The sequence below is a fragment of the Giraffa tippelskirchi genome, chromosome 7 (assembly GCF_054371585.1).
Source record: "Giraffa tippelskirchi isolate mGirTip1 chromosome 7, T2T-mGirTip1v1.2.pri, whole genome shotgun sequence".
NCBI lineage: Eukaryota > Metazoa > Chordata > Mammalia > Artiodactyla > Giraffidae > Giraffa > Giraffa tippelskirchi.
Window position 1 is genome coordinate 121,057,607 of NC_137281.1, and position 18,637 is coordinate 121,076,243.

The 18,637-nt window shown below is 36.4% G+C and overlaps 1 protein-coding gene across 5 annotated transcripts in view; it reads left to right on the forward strand.

The window, feature by feature from the left end:
- Window positions 1-5,407, forward strand: part of SPPL2A (signal peptide peptidase like 2A) — a 56,640-nt gene extending 51,233 nt beyond the window's left edge. For 4 of the 5 annotated variants that reach the window (XM_081508291.1, XM_081508293.1, XM_081508292.1 and 1 more), the window contains one exon: window positions 1,559-5,407. In XM_081508291.1, coding sequence (XP_081364417.1) covers window positions 1,559-1,633 — 75 coding nt within the window. In that variant the 3' untranslated portion in view covers window positions 1,634-5,407. The remainder of the gene's footprint in view (window positions 1-1,558) is intronic. The other variant, XR_014059106.1, reaches the window with a different exon arrangement.
- Window positions 5,408-18,637: the final 13,230 nt, after the last annotated feature.

The following is an 18,637-nucleotide window of genomic DNA, read 5'->3' on the forward strand; positions in this document are numbered from 1 at the left end:
CTTTGACTAAATGGACCTTTGTCGGCAAAGTAATGTCTCTGCTTTGTAATATGCTGTCTAGGTTGGTCATAGCTTTTCTTCCAAGGAGCAAGCACCTTTTAATTTTATGGCTGCAGTCACCATCTGCAGTGATTTTGGAGCCCAAGAAAATAAAGTCTGTCACTGTTTCCATTGTTTCCCCATCTATTTGCCATGAAGTGATGGGATTAGATGCCATGATCTTCATTTTCTGAATGTTGAGTTTTACGCCAACTTTTTCACTCTCTTTCGCTTTCATCAAGAGACTCTTTAGTTCTTCTTCACTTTCTGCCATAAGGGTGGTGTCATCTTCATATCTGAGGTTATTGATATTTCTTCTGGCAATCTTAATTCCCCGTGTGCTTCATCCAGCCTGGCATTTCTCATAATGTACTCTGCATATAGGTTAAGTAAGCAGGGTGATAATATACAGCTTTGATATACTCCTTTCCCAATTTGGAATCAATCTTTTGTTCCCTGTCCAGTTCTAACTGTTGCTTCTTGACCTGCATACAAGTGTCTCAGGAGGCAGATCAGGTGGTCTAGTATTCCCATCTCTTTAAGAATTTTCCACAGTTTGTTGTGATCCACACAGTCAAAGGCTTTGGCATAGTCAATAAAGCAGAAGTAGATGTTTTTCCAGAACTTGCTTGCTTTTTCGATGATCCAGCAAATGTTGGCAATTTGATCTCTGGTTCCTCTGCCTTTTCTAAATCCAGTATTGAAATTTAATCACTAATCTAAAAATCTTTGACAGTCTTCAGAAAGACATGAAGTTTTTTTTTTTTTTCTATTTTTAGGTAGTTTTATATGAAGAACAGGGTAAAAACACTGAAAATATTTAAGCAGTTTCTTCCTTTATTCCCAAATATGATAAGATTTTTATGAGAATATGAGAAGAGTTGAAGTGATCATTTGAGAAAAGTTTTAACTTGTAATTCTGCTAAAATAGTGTATAGAAAATGTATTATTCTTGATTTTGTTTTTAGATATCATTGGACCTTTAAGTACTTTAAATTTCTTTATTCTTAGTAGAAATTTTTTTCATATAGTCTTTTAAAAATTTCATATGTCATTTTTAAATTATTCTAAGGTCAGTATTCAAGACATCAACCAGGTTACACTGTTCCTGAACCAGCATAGTGATTTGTGGAGCCAGTTTTAGTTTTCCACCTCCAGGAGTGAACACTGCTTGAAATAGTGTCCTGCAGTAAGCATCAGGAATATCTTGTGGTGGAGTCTCCACTGCCACACTGGGCAATATTCCTATTGGGAGATGGAAATAGTAGAAGATCCAGAGAAAGCACTTATCAGATTGGCCCTGAGTCCAATGATTAGGCTTCCTGGAGGAGTTGTCATCCGGAGCATGTCCTGAGGAATGTGGCTGTGGAAACAGCACATTGCTCCAAAAGGAGTGCTTGGTTCAGTGGAACACCCTGTGTCTTTAAAAAAAAAACAAAACTGGGAATCCTTTTGCCAAATTAGTGACTGGGGACAAGTTGAAAATTTACATTTCCTAACATCTTTTATTTATGCCTAGATGATGGACCATCTGGACTATGCAACAAATGAAGAGAACCCTGGGACTGCTGGTGAACAGATTGTCCAACAATAATATTATGTGGACGTGCAATAATGTGTCAATTGATTTTCTACAAATAGAGTTAGACTTTTTAAATTGACTTTTGAATTGACAATCTGAAAGAAACTTCAATGATATGCTTGCAAATATGTATCTGTAAGAGCTGGTACTGACAATTACATGATAAATAATTAAAATACAATTGCTTTTAACTATGTTAAAGTTGTGCCTTCACATTAAATAAAAGCATATGGTCTGTGTAATTTTCAGGATGCATTATGTATAGTATATTTTTATAAAAAAAACCTCTTCACCTACCCCTGTACTTGTGTTACTGAAATCTGTTTCTTTCAACTCTAATGATAGATAAAAGTATTTGTCAAAGTGAGTTTCTGAGCAGATTTTACTGTAAAGAATTATGCAGACTTTATGCTCTATAGAACTAACTGTTTAAGATCATTCAAGAAGGCAGTTCAGCAGTGGAATTTTGGACCTTTTATCACTGCAGAGGTTAGAAATACATGATTTGGGAATATAGATAAAAGTGTCTATTTTTGTAACATAAGTTTTAAAAAATCCCAATCCTTTTTTAAACTTGAGAACCTAAATTACTTCAGATTGCATATGTGTTATATTAGAATATTTTTCCATTTATAGAGAAATATATAAAACTAGTCATTTGAAAGGAAACAAAAATTGAAATCCACATTTTTCAGTGGTCTTGTTTCCTTGAAGATGTAGCTTAAATTTCTAAACTAACCTGTAATTCCACTATGGTATTTCTGATCTATGAAGTTTGGATCTGCTAATGTTAAGACTTAATATTTTGTAAAAATTATTTTCTTAGCAAATTATATGTTAATACATATAACTCATTGTTTGAGTATTAACATCTCTACTAATCCCTTCCTCTACCTTTCCCCTACTAATTCCTGCTCCTTTCCCCATAGGAGACCACTATTAGCTTTTTAAAATTTGGGTGAAGCATGGTTTACTAATATACAAACTGTGCTTCAGAGGAAAGAATTGGAAACAGAAGACAGGATACTGGGTGTTAGTCTCAATTTAATTACAAAGTTTGAGTAAATTTTATTAGCTCAATGCAATTGTATATCAGTTTTCTCATCTGCAAAATGAGTGTGTTAGACCAAGTAATCACTCTGGTACCTTCCAACTTGAAAAAATTTTCTCATTCTTTGTTCAGTCTCATGTGAACTTGAACATTATCCTGCGAGTCGTAGGTCAAATTGTCTGTTTTCTTTTCTTTTCTCTTAAATCCCCAAATGAAAAGTGATTGCCAAGACAGCAAGATTTTGTATTTCTCTGTAAATGTATAAGATATGTGAACACATCTATGATTTTTCATTCTGAGGCCAGTTTAACTGATTAAAAGATAAAGCTAACGCCTTTCAAAAATGGATCAAACCTTTGATGTTTGATCTAAATTTAGCATTTGAGGGAATTAGATGATTTTGATTCATTGATATCTTCCCAGATTGTTAAGTTACTGAGTAATTTACAGATATAGAAGTTCCCTTCACAGCCCTTCTTTCTACTTAATAGACTTATGGGTCACTTGGTTTATGGTAAATGACAAATAAGTATGTGACAAGTAAGAGTTCATGTTGATTTTGCCTCCATAATACCAAGTTTGAATTTTTTCCGAAGAATCTAATTTATTTGGCAGGCCCGAATAGAGAGAAGAACAGATTAAGTGCCAGGTGAAAGCTCCCAACTATATTTTCATTTATAATATCAATAAAATGTTTGCCAAAATACAGCTTTTTTAAGTAAAGTTATCTGCACTCTTATTCCAGCTTTAGGATATTCAAAAACTTCTACCACATTTTATGAAGAATGTTACAGAAAATTTTATACATAGAAACTTGGAATTTTAGTTCTTTGATACAAATTCTACTTTATCCAACCACTAGTAAGAAGGTAAAATCTTGTTCTAGTTTGCTATTTAAATCTTACTGATTAAATAGAAAAAACAAAAAGTGAAATTCCTTGAGTTTCTCTGTCTTCAGTATCAACTTTGTATTACTTAATCCTTCTAGCAACTGAACTGAAAATATTTATAAAAATTACAGTAAAGTGCAGAAATATTTTATTTGGGGAATCAAAATATGAACAGAGGATAGGAAAGATGAAAATTTGCCTTTAGAAGACTATATCATTTCTTTCTCAAACTGTAAAAGTAGATGACTTCTACTTCAGTTCAACAAAGGTAAATATGAGTTTTGTTGGAAAGGACTTCTATATTCTGCTACATTGTCTTCTTCTAGCTTGTAGTTTTTTTTAGATTAGCAATATCTTATTAGTAGACTCAGCGATTTATTTTTCTTTTGAAGGAAGAAAGTTTTTACCCTTCTGTTGGCATTCACTGATTTTAGTTACATGTTCATAGAGATTTTGATGAAATGGTACATTTGTAGTAAGTACAAATGAACTTTTCAGTTTTCCTTTGCTCTTTTAATTTCTGCCTTGTGTGCGTATGTGCTAAGTCACTTTAGTCATGTCCGACTCTTTGTGACCCTATGGCCATAGCCCACCAGACTCCTCTCTCCATGGGATTCTCCAGGCAAGAATACTGGAGTGGGTTGCCATGCCCTCCTCCAGGGGATCTTCCCGACCAGGGATCAAACCTGCTTTTCTTGTGTATCCTGCATCAGCAGACAGGTTCTTTACAACTAGCGCCACCTGGAGAGCCCAATTTCTGCCTCAGGTATAAGTAAAATTTATTTTCATATTTGAACTAATTTATTTAAGATTTGTCTCTAAAATTTCAACCAAATGTCAGTTAATAAGACTTCAAAAATAGAAATTGCTTTTCAAACTAGTGTCTTATACTAGTTTGAAGGCTTGATATTTTCCCATTAACAAGGGAAAATGCTGAATTTATTCAAGATAATGCCAGATAACCAGTTTTGCAGTTTAAAAATTAGTTGATGTTTTCAATGCTCTGTTTACCTCAGAGGTAACTCTAAAGGGGGTAGGGAGTGGTAATTAAAATAAAATCAAATCCTGAACAAAAATCATTTTATGCTTCCTGCAAGAAAGATATTCTGTAAATTCAGGAGATCTGAATCAAATTACTGAACATTTTGGAATTTGAAAAAAATTATATAGTACTTATGATTTGATCATAAGAGTATTATAGTGGCCATATTACAGTAAAGATTATAAATTTCCTTGTTTAATGTTTCCATAATTAAGGACAGCTTTTGTATCTAAGAAAATGTTCATTGGGGGAAAAATTTTTAAACTAGGTTTTTTAGAATAGTCCCTCATTGTTGGCAATTAAGGGACAACTAAAAGAAAAAATGTAGAATATTTAATGTCATCATGTATTTCTTTGATTAGGCATAAAATGTATCATAAACAACTGCTTTTCCTTCAGAATATGGATTTTTTTTTCAATATCTAAAATTTACCTGGTCAGCCTATAGGATTTCACAGTGAGACAAGTCAGTATAAATTAGGTAGATTTTGCCCCTTTTATACCTTCTTTGTCTTTTTATCACATGAGAACCTATTTTAAAATACATGATTGAACTTTTACTTCTTAAATGAAGTTTTGAGTGTGGAATTCTTTTCTTTTAACCCTTTGATATGTTAGTGTAAATTAGTACTTTTATAACACTACTAGGCTTTATTTTTTTATGGAACATGATTTAAAAATTTTCAAAGTGTTGATTTGGCAGTGCTTTAAATCTCTTCATTATGTGCCAGTACTGACAAGAAAAAAATTTTTTAATGTATTGAATTCACTATGTATTCAATAAATTCTATTTTAAAATAAAATTTGACTTTGTTTTCATTTGAAAAATAATTGAAAATGAACTGAAAGATACTAGATCATGTTCACATAGATAAAGATCATCATAATCATGAAAATGTGTAGGTATTTTAACTCCGACAAATTATCCATAACCTAGATTCCACAAATACCATTTACTAGAAATTGATATTGATACATAATGACCCTTAATAAGTATTTATTGAATTGATATATGTATGGACTTTTTTTTAAACCAAGAAATTATCATACCCTTTGTAATGAATATCCCTAGCATTTGCAGCTTTGCTGATATTCTTACAAGTTTCTAAGATTCCTGTTGCCATTGTACTGTTTTTTGTTTTTTAACTCGCATGTGGATGGCCCAGATATATATGTCTTGACCACACGTTAAGGAGTCCTGTCCCCTCTATGCATTAAAGTCGCTTCAGTCATGTCTGACTCTTTGCCACCCCCATGGACTGTAGCCCATCAGGCTCCTCTGTCCAAGGGATTCTCCAGGCAAGAATACTGGGGTGGGTTGCCATGCCCTCCTCCGGGATCTTCCTGACTCAGGGATAGAACCCGTGTCTTTTTACACCCCCATGGCAGGCAGGTTTCCTTACCACTAGCGTCATCTGGGAAGGGATTTTGTTTCATTCCACAGGCCCATATACTTGAAAAGATGCATAAGAAACTGGAAAGAGAGGCTGTCTTTAGGAAGAGAGGGAGTACGATGGCTTGAGCACAGCAGTGAGAGGGGGACTTATTTTTCACTGTATACTCTTGTACCACTTACATTTTCCGTCACACGGAGCCCTATACAAAGGTCAGTTCAGTTCAGTCGCTCAGTCGTGTCCAACTCTTTGTGACCCGGTGGACTGCAGCATGCCAGGGTCACAGAACAAAAATCTCTGGAAGTCACCAAGCCCCATAGCAGCTGTTGTCATGAGCCTTAGGATCTAAACCTGTCGGTTCCCTAACCCCATACTAGGTAAAATACCCACCCTCTAGCACCCTAGCCAATCACCTAATGTCTCCCTTCCAGTAGGAATTTTCTGTCTTGAGGCTATAAAAATTGACTACTGACCTGTGAAAGGGGTCGGCTCTCCCTTGAGCCAGCCTGCTGTTCTAACAGTGTCTCTCACTCATAAACTTGATTTTCCTCTCATTCTGTCTCGTGTCTGGAAATTCTTTACTAACCCACACACAGACCCCGACAATATACATCTATTAAGATTCAAATACACATCATAAAAAATACTGAATTATTCCCCTGTTAATAGGTATTCATACTATAGATGGGTAATAAAATACTCATATCATTTTCTTTAGGTACTAAGCCTTGTAAACAATATAATGTATAGTGGGACTAAAGGGAGAAATATTCAACCAATTGTCATGTTTTTTATTTATTTTTTATTTTTATTTTTTTATTTTTTGGTCACACCACGCAGCATACAGATACTAGTTCCCTGACTAGGGATAGAACCTGTGCCCCCTGCTGTGGAAGCATAGAGTCTTAACCACTGGACAGCCAGGGAAGTTCCCCAGTTGTCATGTTTTTTTATCTTAAAATTTATGTTCTTTACAAATTATGCTTATTAGCTTGAAATTCATTTTGCTTTACTAGAAAATAGCAGTAGAACTTAATTTTTTAAGCTCATTCCCGTTTCTATAATTGCATGAAGACTCTAGAATCGATATCAGAAGTTTTCAATATTTCTTGTCCCCCTTAACCAAAAGTCCCACAAAAAATTAAAGCAAAAGTGGAAATTCCCTGATGGTCCACTAGTTAGGACTGAGTGCTTTCACTGCGGGTCCCAGCTCAGTCCTTGGTCAGGGAACTAAGATCCCATAAGCTGAGTGGCAATGCCAAAAAAAAAAAAAGCAAAAATAAAAATAATGTATCACTGAAGGGCATCAACAGTGGAAAACAATGTCCAATTCCAGGCAACCCTGATGATAACAAAGTGTCCTTGGTAAAAATTTGGAAATTTCAGCAACCTGCATATGAGTAGACACTTTGCACTTGCAGCAATAGCCAGATTCAGCAGAATTCTGGAGAGAGAGCTCTGTGAATGAGAGCAAGGCAGTAATTCTTAACAGCTCTCTTAGGAGGTTGGGGTAAATAGTTCTTACCCCTGGCTGAAAATTACTATTTGACATTATGTTAAAAACAACTTTCCAATTTAGATCATAGGGTCACCTCTAGGTAAGTGGGAAAGGTATCAATTGGGTTCTAATTAATAGTTACCTACTAATAGATTCTGCTAGCTGTAGAAAACCAAGTAATTTTTTTTACAAATGAATCCTCACTTGAATCTTCAGTTGAATCCTCACTTAGTATTTTCTCTATAAAATCTACTCTAGCCCCTTTCAGTGCAGAGAAATAAAACAGACAAATGGAAGGGCCAAGTCCTCTCCATACTCTTCCAAACATCTCTCAAAGAATTCCAGTACTCATCATCCCCACTGCCAACAATTCAATTTGACTCAATTTAATTCACCTGTACTGAAACAGACTTTCAGTTGGTCTTCCAGATGTTAAATGTCACTATCAATTCGCCTTCCACATCATACCCAGTGATCTAAGATGAAAATCTGATCATGCAAATTCAAATGTTTTAAAAAAAAAAACCTTTAATAGCACCAAATTTGTTTAAGAATGGTCTAGTTTCCTTAATGTGGTTTTCTAGTCCCTGTTCCTAACTCCCCTATGCCATGTGCCCAGTCGTGTCCAACTCTTTGTGACTCCATGGACTGTAGCCTGCCAGACTCCACTGTCCACAGTATTTTCCAGGCAAGAATACTGGAATGAGTATTTCTCAGTATTTCTCACTCCAGGGGATCTTTCCAACCCAGAGATCAAACCTGTCTCTCCTGTGTCTCCTGTATTGCAGGCAGATTGTTTACCCTCTGAGCCATCTGGAAGCCCCCTTTCTAACTTAATTTCCCATTATTTTCCTCTCCTTCATTCCTGCCCCTTAAACTCTTCCTAAGAAGCTCTTCTGTGCACAGTCCCACCTTTCACACTCAGCCATCCCCTACATACCCTTCAAATGTCAGTTTAGGTGTCACTGAAAGGGGAAGAGATAAATGTGGAAATAACAAATGCTATTCCTTTACAGAGTTCCATTATAAAAGGAAGGAGAGAAATGGGTCAAGAAATAAGTTTGGAATGGGAGCGGGGTATTGACAAGGGGAGAAATAACAGCATTTTTTTATTATTGATGGGGATCCAATAAAAGGAGAAATTTTGATGATGTTGGAAAGAGATTGGAGAATTAACTAAGTTTATATCCTTGAGTAGGCCAGAGGTGATGGGACCTAGTGTCCAAGTAGAAGGGCTTGCATTAAATAGGATTATGGAGGGTTCGTCCCCAGTAACTGAAGATAAGGTATAATATCGAATTGAACCAGGGCTGTGATTTAGTCAAGCAAATTCCTGAAAGCAAAAGAGGAACAAGGGAATTTAGAATGTGTGTAAAGGAGTGAATATAACTTATTAACCATGAACTGGGTAAAGAAGAACATGAGGATTTGAGGCACAGTGCGGGGGTGGTGGGGTGGTGGTGATGGTTATAAATGATAGTGAAAAGGTGTTAGGATAAATGCATTGTAGGTCCCTATGGTGTTGAATGATTGTTGAATTTGGGATAGCAGAAAAAGTTGAATAGATGGCAGTGGTAGTCCAAGTAAATTGATAGAAATGGAAATTATGAGGAATTGACAATATTGGTAATGATAAGGTCAATGTAGATTTCCCAGGTAAAATACAGGGTGCCCATTTAAATTTAAATTTAAATTTTAGATAAAAAGTGGATGCTTTTTATTATAAGTATGTTCCAAAGTATGCTTAGAATGGGTTTATTTTCATCCATTATGCTGATCTTGCTATGGGTCCCTTCAGCCTAGTAACCTCTGTTTTTCAATTGGGAGATATTTTCTTAAATTAGCTGGTTATTCCTTCCCTTCATTTTCTCTGCTTTTTTCTTTCTGGAATCCATAATATATTGATTTTGTACCCCCTGTCTTATTTTTCTTCTCAAATATTCTACCTTTTGTCTTTTTGCCCCATTATCTGGAAGATTTCCTTAACATCTAATCCTTTTATTGAATTTATTTCTGCTATCATGTTAAAATTTCCAAGAGATCATTATTTTTTTTTTGCTCTCTGACATTTTATTTTTTATTGTATCTTACTGCTGTTTCATTGGTGCTATATATTCTCTTAATGCTCTGAAAATATTAATAGGATTTTTGTTTGTTTGTTTTTGAAATTTTCCCTTGTGTATAACCACCATTTATTTTTTCCAATTCCAATTTTGTGTGTCATATCTTAGAAGCTTTCTTCAAAGAGAAGGTAATCTTAAGTTTTCTGCTCATGTTTAAGAGTATGATATTAAAAATACAGTTGGACACTCTGAGCACATAAGTGGTTTATTAAATGAGAGTTGCATTGTAGGATAATCTGGCTCTGCTATCAGGAAACCCCAACACCAGTATATTTGAATGTTTTCTCTTGGGGCTGATCAGATTGCTCAGAAAAGTGTCTTCCAGTCTCCTGGAATCATGTGGTAGGGAAAGTGTTGAGAGTCTCAGCATTCTACTTGCAAACATTCACTCAAACACCATTTTCAGTATGTTACTGATACACAGCCTCAATTTTAACGGGTATCATCCAAGTCATAGACCTCTGTTTTACTCTCTTCAAAGGACAAAACTCGTTTTTCTGCCAGAGCCAGGGGAAAAAAAATTGCCCAGCTACATGAAGTAGAGGAGATGTGTGACTCTTCATGAATGATAGGCTTAGAAAATAACAACTTTGTAATTCCAAATGAAATAATTGGTTTAGGCAAAGATTATCAGTGTATAAAACCATTAGATGAGAGGAGGGCTTAAGGTGTCAGCACCTGAAATCATTGATAAATGTTAGCATTACTAAAAGGGCTTCCCTGACGGTAAAGAATTCGCCTGACAATGCAGAAGATGCAGGTTTGATCCCTGGATTGCCAAAGTCCCTGGAGGAGGAAATGGTAACCCATTCCAGTATTCTTCCCTGGAGAATCCCATGGACAGAGGAGCCTGGTGGGCTACAGTCCGTGGGGTCACAAAGAGTCGGACACGATTGAGTACAGCATGGCAGCAGTAAGCAGCAGCATTACTGAAAGTGTGACAACTAGACATTACAGGCCTTTCAACATGGTGCAATGTGAAGCACAAAGCACCATGAAGTGTTCTTGAAAAAAAAGATTACCTGAAATCTCATCAAATCTAGAGTATGAACTTCTAACAATAGGAAATATGAAGGATGAAGACCTTACATGATGCTCGAGGGAGGAAACTTTCAAATACAGAATATGCAACATTCTCAAGGACAATTGAATTGGCTCTTGTAATAAATCAATAGCAAAAGGGAGAAAAGTGTGAAACAAAGAGCTGCTCTAAATTAGAAGCAACTTCTGTAATGTGACACCCAAATCTCACATTTATTGAATTGGGATCCAACTTATTTGGATCCCAATTCAATAAACCAACTAAATAAGACATCTGTGAGTCAACTGGGAAAATTTGGTTATGAACTAGATATAAAATGATATCAAATAATTATTGTTTTTTTTCAATGTGATAATGGCATCATGTCCATAGCATATATGCATATGCTCTAATTGAAGAAGCCTGATTTTCACCATCTCAATTATTCAAGAACTATTTATTAAATACCTATGATATGCCAGGCACTGTAATAAGCTATTGGGGTTAAAGATTAATATTTGAAACATTCCCGGTATTTTTGGTGCAATTTTATAAGCTTTCCTCTAACAAAACAAGTTAATTATTTTGAAAGAATGTCTAAGAAAGAAAATCCATTAATCCTCAATTCAAAGTACAACAAAATTTCTTGGAACTGGTTTAATCACTCTGCTTATACAAACAAAGGATTTGCCAAACATTTATGAGGGTCTAATTTAAATGACAGGGAAATTGTACATGAAGTAAACATTTCATATATTGGTTCTCTTTTTAATTGTTTGACTACTTTAATCAATGTTAGTTGTTTTAATTCATATGTTGCCCATGTTCTTCAACTTTGAGTCACACTGTTCCCTTCTTAGTTGCCCAGGGACTTAATGCTGGTGGCAAAACCGTTCAGGGAGAAGTCAGAGTGTGATTAATGTGAAAACAATTATGTAAGCCAAATATTTGGGCCTAGTAAAATAAACAAAGAATCTTGATTAGCTGATTAATTAGTTTGAGGAAGAGATTTTGTGAAAGACTGAATCATATATAAACTGATCTCTATTATTAGTGACAGATTTCTCAGTTGTGTTTTACTGCCACAAGAGGTAATATAGCATAAGGGTTAAAGACATAAACTCTGGAATTAGACCACCTTGGTTGAAGCCCTTACTCTGCCTTGTGCCTCAGTTTCCTCCTCTGTACAATAGGGATGAAAATAATAGTATCTAGTTCATAGAGTTCAGAGGACTTAATACACATTGAGTGAACAGAGCAATACCTGGGAGATGGAAACCACCCAACAATGCTCACTATTCAATGTTCAGAAGTAAGGGCTCCTGATGCTTTCCAATTGTTTTACTATGGAGCTTACTTTTACTTATCTGCATATAAACCTCTATACTTATTTGTGTCAATGTCAAGGTGAAACATGTTTAAAATAATTGTAGGAAATCATAAAACCTGGCTAGTGTTAGAGATAGTCATCATTTATAAACTGCACTACTTACTGGTCACTTTACACGTAACTCACAATAAACTTACAGCATTCCAAAAATATTTTTTTCTGGGTTAAAATTAAGCCTCTTTACTATTAAATACCCGAAAGCCACAAAGAATCTGCTAATGTTTAAAATAGTTGCTTTACAGTTGCCACATCCCTACTGCAGCTGTTGATGAGTTTAAATTAACAAAATGTGCTTCTGAACGTTTCTAAATGTAAATGGAACACCAAATATTGCATATATTTGTTAACAAATTTAAATTATAAAAACAAAGAAGAAATTGTGGGCTAATCATTGACATTATTTGGATTGACTGAGCTTTTGTTTTTGTTTTAATCCATTTCTCCTCTTTACAGTTTGGGAGCTATATAATCTGTTTCTTTTCTCTGGGTTCTTAATTTTTTTAATGTACTTATGAAACTTGAAGTCTAAAACAGAATGGCTGTCTCTATTTCCTTCCAAAACAATGAAAGAGCTTTGAAATGATGGTCTTCAGATATTTTTGTTTGCACATCACTTAAAATAAATTTGAAAAGCTACTAGGGATGGATGGATTAACTATACTCATTGTGGTGAACATTCTGTAACATATACATATATTAAATCAGTATATTGTACTCCTGAAACTAATAAAACATTAAATGTCAATTATATCTCAATAAAATATGTTTCAGTGTAAAAAAGCACTATGTAACTCATGTATTTTATCATAATTTAAAATATTTGCAATAAATGTAATTAACAAAATATTTAAAATTTAGAAACTTTTAAATATAAACTTTATCACTTGGATTTTAAATATTATTTGATACTCATCACCATTCACTTAAGAAAAGTAAACTCTTCTTCAAAATTAGAAAAAAAAAATTTTTTTGGCCTTGCGTGCAGCATGTGGAATCTTATTTGCCTGACCAGAAACTGCACCCATGCCTCTTGCATTGGAAGTATGGAACTTACACACTCGACTGTCAGGGAAGTCTCCCAAATAGGAAATTTTACATTGTTCTTTTTCTGTCCTTGACTTGTGTTTCTATTCTACTTTCCCCATATGATTTGTTTTTAATTAATACATTTTATCTTTAGAGTAGTTTTACATTTATAGAAAAATTGAGTGAGAAAGTGGAGAGAGTTCTCTTACACTCCTTTCAAAACTCTCCCCCTCCCCCAAGTTTCTCCTACTATTAACAGCTTGCATCAGTGTTGTACATTAGTCACATTTGATAAGCCAATATTGATACCTTATTATTAATGAAAGCTCATTATTTACATTGGGATTCACTCTGTGTTGTATATTCTACGGGTTTTGACAAATGTATAATGACATATATCCACATTACACTATCATATAGACTAGTTCATTGCTTAAACATGCCCTGTCCCCCATCTATACATGCTTCCCTCTCTCCTTTCAAACCTCTGGCAATCACTAACTTTTAAACATTTCCCTAATTTTGCCTTTTCCAGAATGACACGGAATTGGAATCATACAGTTTGTAGCCTTTCAGATTGGCTTCTTTCTCGTAAAAAATATTTGTTTCCTCCATGTCTTTTCATGGCATGATAATTCATTTCTTTTATCACTGAATAATATTCTACTGTGTGGATGTACCACAGTTAGTTTCTCTATCTATTTAATGAAACACATCTCGATTGCTCTGATTATTTGGCAATCATGAATAAGGCTGTTATTAACAACTATTTGCATATTTTTACGTGGACAAAAGCTTTTACCTCATTTGGGTAAATACCAAAGATCACAATTGCTGGATCCTATCAAAAGAGTCCGTTTAGTTTTTGTCATACTATCTTCCAAAGTGTCAGTACTATTTTCCACTCCTGCGGCTCCACATTTTTTGCCAGTAAGTGGTATTGGCTGTTGGGAGGTCTCAGTCCCTTGCCACATGTACCACTTCAGAGGCTGCTTGAGTGTCTTCATGACATGGCAGCTGGTTTCCCCCAGAATCAGTGATCTAAAAGAGTCAGGGGGAAGCCAAAATGTCTCTTATGGCCAAGCTTAGAAGTCACACATTGCCATTTTCACACAATCCCATTGATTACACTTGTCAGCCCTATTCATTGTGGGAAGAAACTACACAAGAGTGAGAATACCAGGAAATGAGGAACATTGGGGGTCCTATGGGAGGATGACAAACACAGCTATTAAAACATTTATCTTTAGTATGAGTTAGGCTTGTATCCATCGCTGGTCCCACTAGACCAGTGTTTCTCATCCTTTTTTTCATGAGCACTCCACTATGGAGTCTTTTTAGATATGTTTTTCCTAATTCCATGCTCCCTTCATGAAATGTTAACGTTTCTTTATGTACTGTGTGTATATCTGTGCTAGATATATATGTGTATATATATACAAAGTAATATTTCTCACCACTCCCTCAAGAAGCAATTTTCACTACCTTGAAGGAGGTGATGTCATCCCCTCTGAGGTTGAGAATGCATGCACTAGACTGAAAGCTAAAAATCCAAGAGTTGGTACAATACCAAACCTTTACATCTTTTTATATTTCATGAACTTCACTTGATGTTTTAAATAGAGTATAGTAGTAAATGTTTAATTGTTGCAAATAACTGGGCAAAGGTAGGGAGGAGAATAAGTATGTGATCCAGTGAGAGTGGAAAATACAGATGCCATTGACCAAAATGGAAAGAGAGCCTCTATGAGAAAGAAGTGAGAGAAGAGAGCATTTAATGAACTTTTTCTGAAATATTGCATTTCTCCATCTTGTTCAGCACTGAACATTGAATAGGACTGTTCTTGATATATTCTTAGGAATTCAACACTTTTTTTTCGAATGAATAAATTCATTCAGCAGAATTGACAGCTCGCTGAAGGTCAGCATATGTGAACTTCAGGGCTGTCTGATCACCTGTAAACTATAGAATTTATTTTCAGTAGTTCAATTAAGGTATTGGCTGGAAAAAAAAAAAAGCACAACATAAAAGTTGAGAATGAGGTTTTATTTGAGGACATTACTGAGTACTATAGCCTGGAAACAGCCTCTTTGACAGCTCTGAGAAACTTTCCAAAAAGGTAAGGGAGAAGTCAGGTTATACTGGAGTTTTTGCTGGAAAAAAATAAGTAACTGAACATCAAAATATTACTGCTAATTACAAAAAACAGACATCTTAAGTTAAGGATCCTGTGTATGGGAAGATGCAAGAGTCTGGGCTCACTGAAGTAATTCCTTTGATCTGCATCTTAACTATCTGGAGCCAGTATCTTGTCTTTCTCTATCCTCAATTCCCCTCAGAGGACAAGGTGGTATGGCTGATGGCTTGATCATGGGCAATATTCATTGTTTACTGATGTGGAAGGCAAAATTTCTAACTCTAAACTAAATGTTCCAATTTACCAAAAAGTTTTGGAGATCAAGTATCATGGGGCTATTCTTGTTTACTTTTTTAAAAAAAAATTTTTTTATTTATTTGGCTGGGCCAGGTCTTAGTTGTGGTGTGCAGGGTCTTTGATCTTCATTGTGGCACTCAGGATCTTTAGTGGTGGCATGGGAAGCACGTGGGATCTAGTTCCCTGACCAGGATTGAACCTGGGCTCCCTGCACTGGGAGCAGTCTTAGCCAAACTTTCTACACCAGACACGCAAGGGGACTTTGGTGTACAAAAAGGCCAGAGACACAAAGACCAAGGAGAACAAAGCATTCTTTTCTCTTTTCTTTTTTTGATCTTCTGCTTTGTTTCCACTTTTCAGATTATAAACTCCCTAAAGGCAGGAAGTATGTAGGCCCTGCTGAGATCTAGATGATAAACATTTAGATCCCTTCCCCAAGAGGCTGACAATCTAGTAGCAAGGGTATGACATGTTTTAAAACATTTTTTTAACTTTGGTCCCACACAATAAGGCATCTCAGATGGTTAAGAATCTGCCTGCAAGCAGGAGACTTCGGTTCCATTCCTGGGTCAGAAAGATCCCCTGGAGAAGGGAATGGCAACCACTCCAGTATTCTTGCCTAGAGAATCCCATGGACAGACTATGGGGTTGCAAAGAGTCAGATACAACTGAGCAACTAACACTTTGTACTTTCTTTTTCTACATGATAAGGTATACCTTGTTTTATTGCACTTAAAAAATACTGTTTGTTTTTTTTTTAACAAATTGAAGGTTTGTGGCAACACTGTGTTGTCAGATTGTCAGATGCTTAATATTTTTTAAGGAATGAAGTATTTTTAAATTAAAGTATGTGCTTTTTAAAGACATAATGATACTGTATGCTTAATAGATCATAGTGTAGGGTAAATACATCTTTTATATGCTCTGGAAACCAAAAAAATTGTATGACTGTTTATTGCAATATTCACTTTATTGCAGCAATCTGGAATGGAACTTGAAATATCCCCAGGGTACATTTCTACTTAAAGCTTGTTCACAAGTATAGAGAAAGCCTGTTAGGAAAAACAATGGGTGGATCAATTTTGTTGAAGAGAAGTGCCTACTTCAGGGAATTCCCTGGTGGTCCAGTGGCTAAGACTCCAAGGTCCCAATGCAGGGGTGCCCAAGTTCCATCCTTCTTTGGGGAACTAGATCTCACATGGTGCAACTAACAGATCACACAGTACAACTAACAGTTCACATGCTGCAACTAAAGATCCTGCATACTGCAACTTAAGTTTCCACATGCCACAACTAAGACCTGGTACAGTCAAAGAAATAAATAAATTTTAAAAAATATTTAAGAAAAGAATATTCTACTTCAGTGAATTGAAAGTTATAGCTATGCTGGCTGAAAGAAGCCAGATTCCCCTTGTCCCTCAAAAGTACATAGGGCATAATTTCATTACCTAAAACTCTATGCTGGAGAAGGGCTTCTGAGGTGGCACTAGCAGTAAAGAAGCGAAAGTCACTCAGTCGTGTCTGGCTCTTTGAGAGCAATGGACTATACAGTCCATGGAATACTCCAGGCCAGAATACTGGAGTGTGTAGGCTTTCCCTTCTCCAGGGGATCTTCCCAACCCAGGGATCAAATTCAGGTCTCCCGCATTGCAGGCGGATTCTTTACCAGCTGAGCCACAAGGGAAGCCCAAGTGGTAAAGAACCTGCATACTAACACCGGAGATATAAAATATGCAAGGTTCGAGTCCTGGGTGAGGAAGATCCCCTGGAGGAGGGCACAGCAACCCACTTCAGTATTACTGCCTGGAGAATCCCATGGGCAAAAGAGCCTGGTGGGCTACCGTCCTCCATGGGCTCACAAATAGTCGGACAAGACTTCACGACTGAGCACTAGAATGTGCAAACTGATCTATAGTGACTGAAAGCAGATCAGTAGTTGTTAAGAGGGCTTCCCCAGTGGCTCAGCTAGTAAAGACTCCACCTGCAATGCAGGAGACCCTGGTTCCATTCCTGGTTCGGGAAGATTCCCTGGAGAAAGGGAAAGGCTATTCATTCCAGTATTTTGGCCTGGAGAATTCCATGGACTGTGTAGTTCACGGGGTCGCAAACACACGACTGACTGTCTTTCACTTATGAGGTGGTGATGGGGGGGGACAAGATGGAGGAATTAAAAAGAGTGGAAGGAAATTTGGGGGTAATGAATATGTTCACAGTCTTGAGTGTGATGATATCCTGGATATATCAATATGTCAACACTCGTCAAATTGTATATTTAACTACGCATAGGTTATTGTTCATCTAGTCAAGGCTATGGTTTTTCCAGTAGTCATGTATAGATGTGAGAGTTGGACTGTGAAGAAAGCTGAGAACCGAAGAATTGATGCTTTTGAACTGTGGTGTTGGAGAAGACTCTTGAGAGTCCCTTGGACTATAAGGAGATCCAACCAGTCCATCCTAAAGGAGATCAGTACTGACTGTTCATTGGAAGGACTGATGTTGTTGGCCACCTGATGCGAAGAGCTGACTCATTGGAAAAGACCCTGATGGTGGGAAAGATTGGGGGCAGGAGGAGAAGGGGATGACAGAGGATGAGATGGCTGGATGGCATCACTGACTCAATGAACATGAGTTTGGGTAAACTCCGGGAGTTGGAGATGGACAAGGAAGCCTGGAGTGCTGCAGTCCATGGGGTCACAAAGAGTCGGACATGACTGAGCGACTGAACTGAACTGAACTGAGGTTATTGCTGGTCAATTATTCCTCAAGAAAGCAGTTTTTAAAAGATTTAACACAGAATCAGATCGCACAGGATCAGAGAGAGGAACTCCTGACACTTTTCTTGAGTATGAAAAGCAACATTTAGTAAATTATCCCTAATTGTCAAACCTGGGCTGGTGCAAGAGCAAAGGAAAGACGAAAAATCTGCAGTCTTTGGTTTAGGTGTGTGGTGTATGACTGCCTGTGGGTGATTTCTGAGGAAGGAAAGGCTAGTGCCCACAGTTAAAGACAGAAGGATTTTTGCTGGCAGAAACAGGAAGCTAGAGGAAGAACATGATTTGGGGTACGGCAATTTTGCATTTTGGACTAGGAGAGAGTAACTTCTAAGGCCTCCACCCTCGCTGAGGCACAGCCAAGGGGCTAGGGAA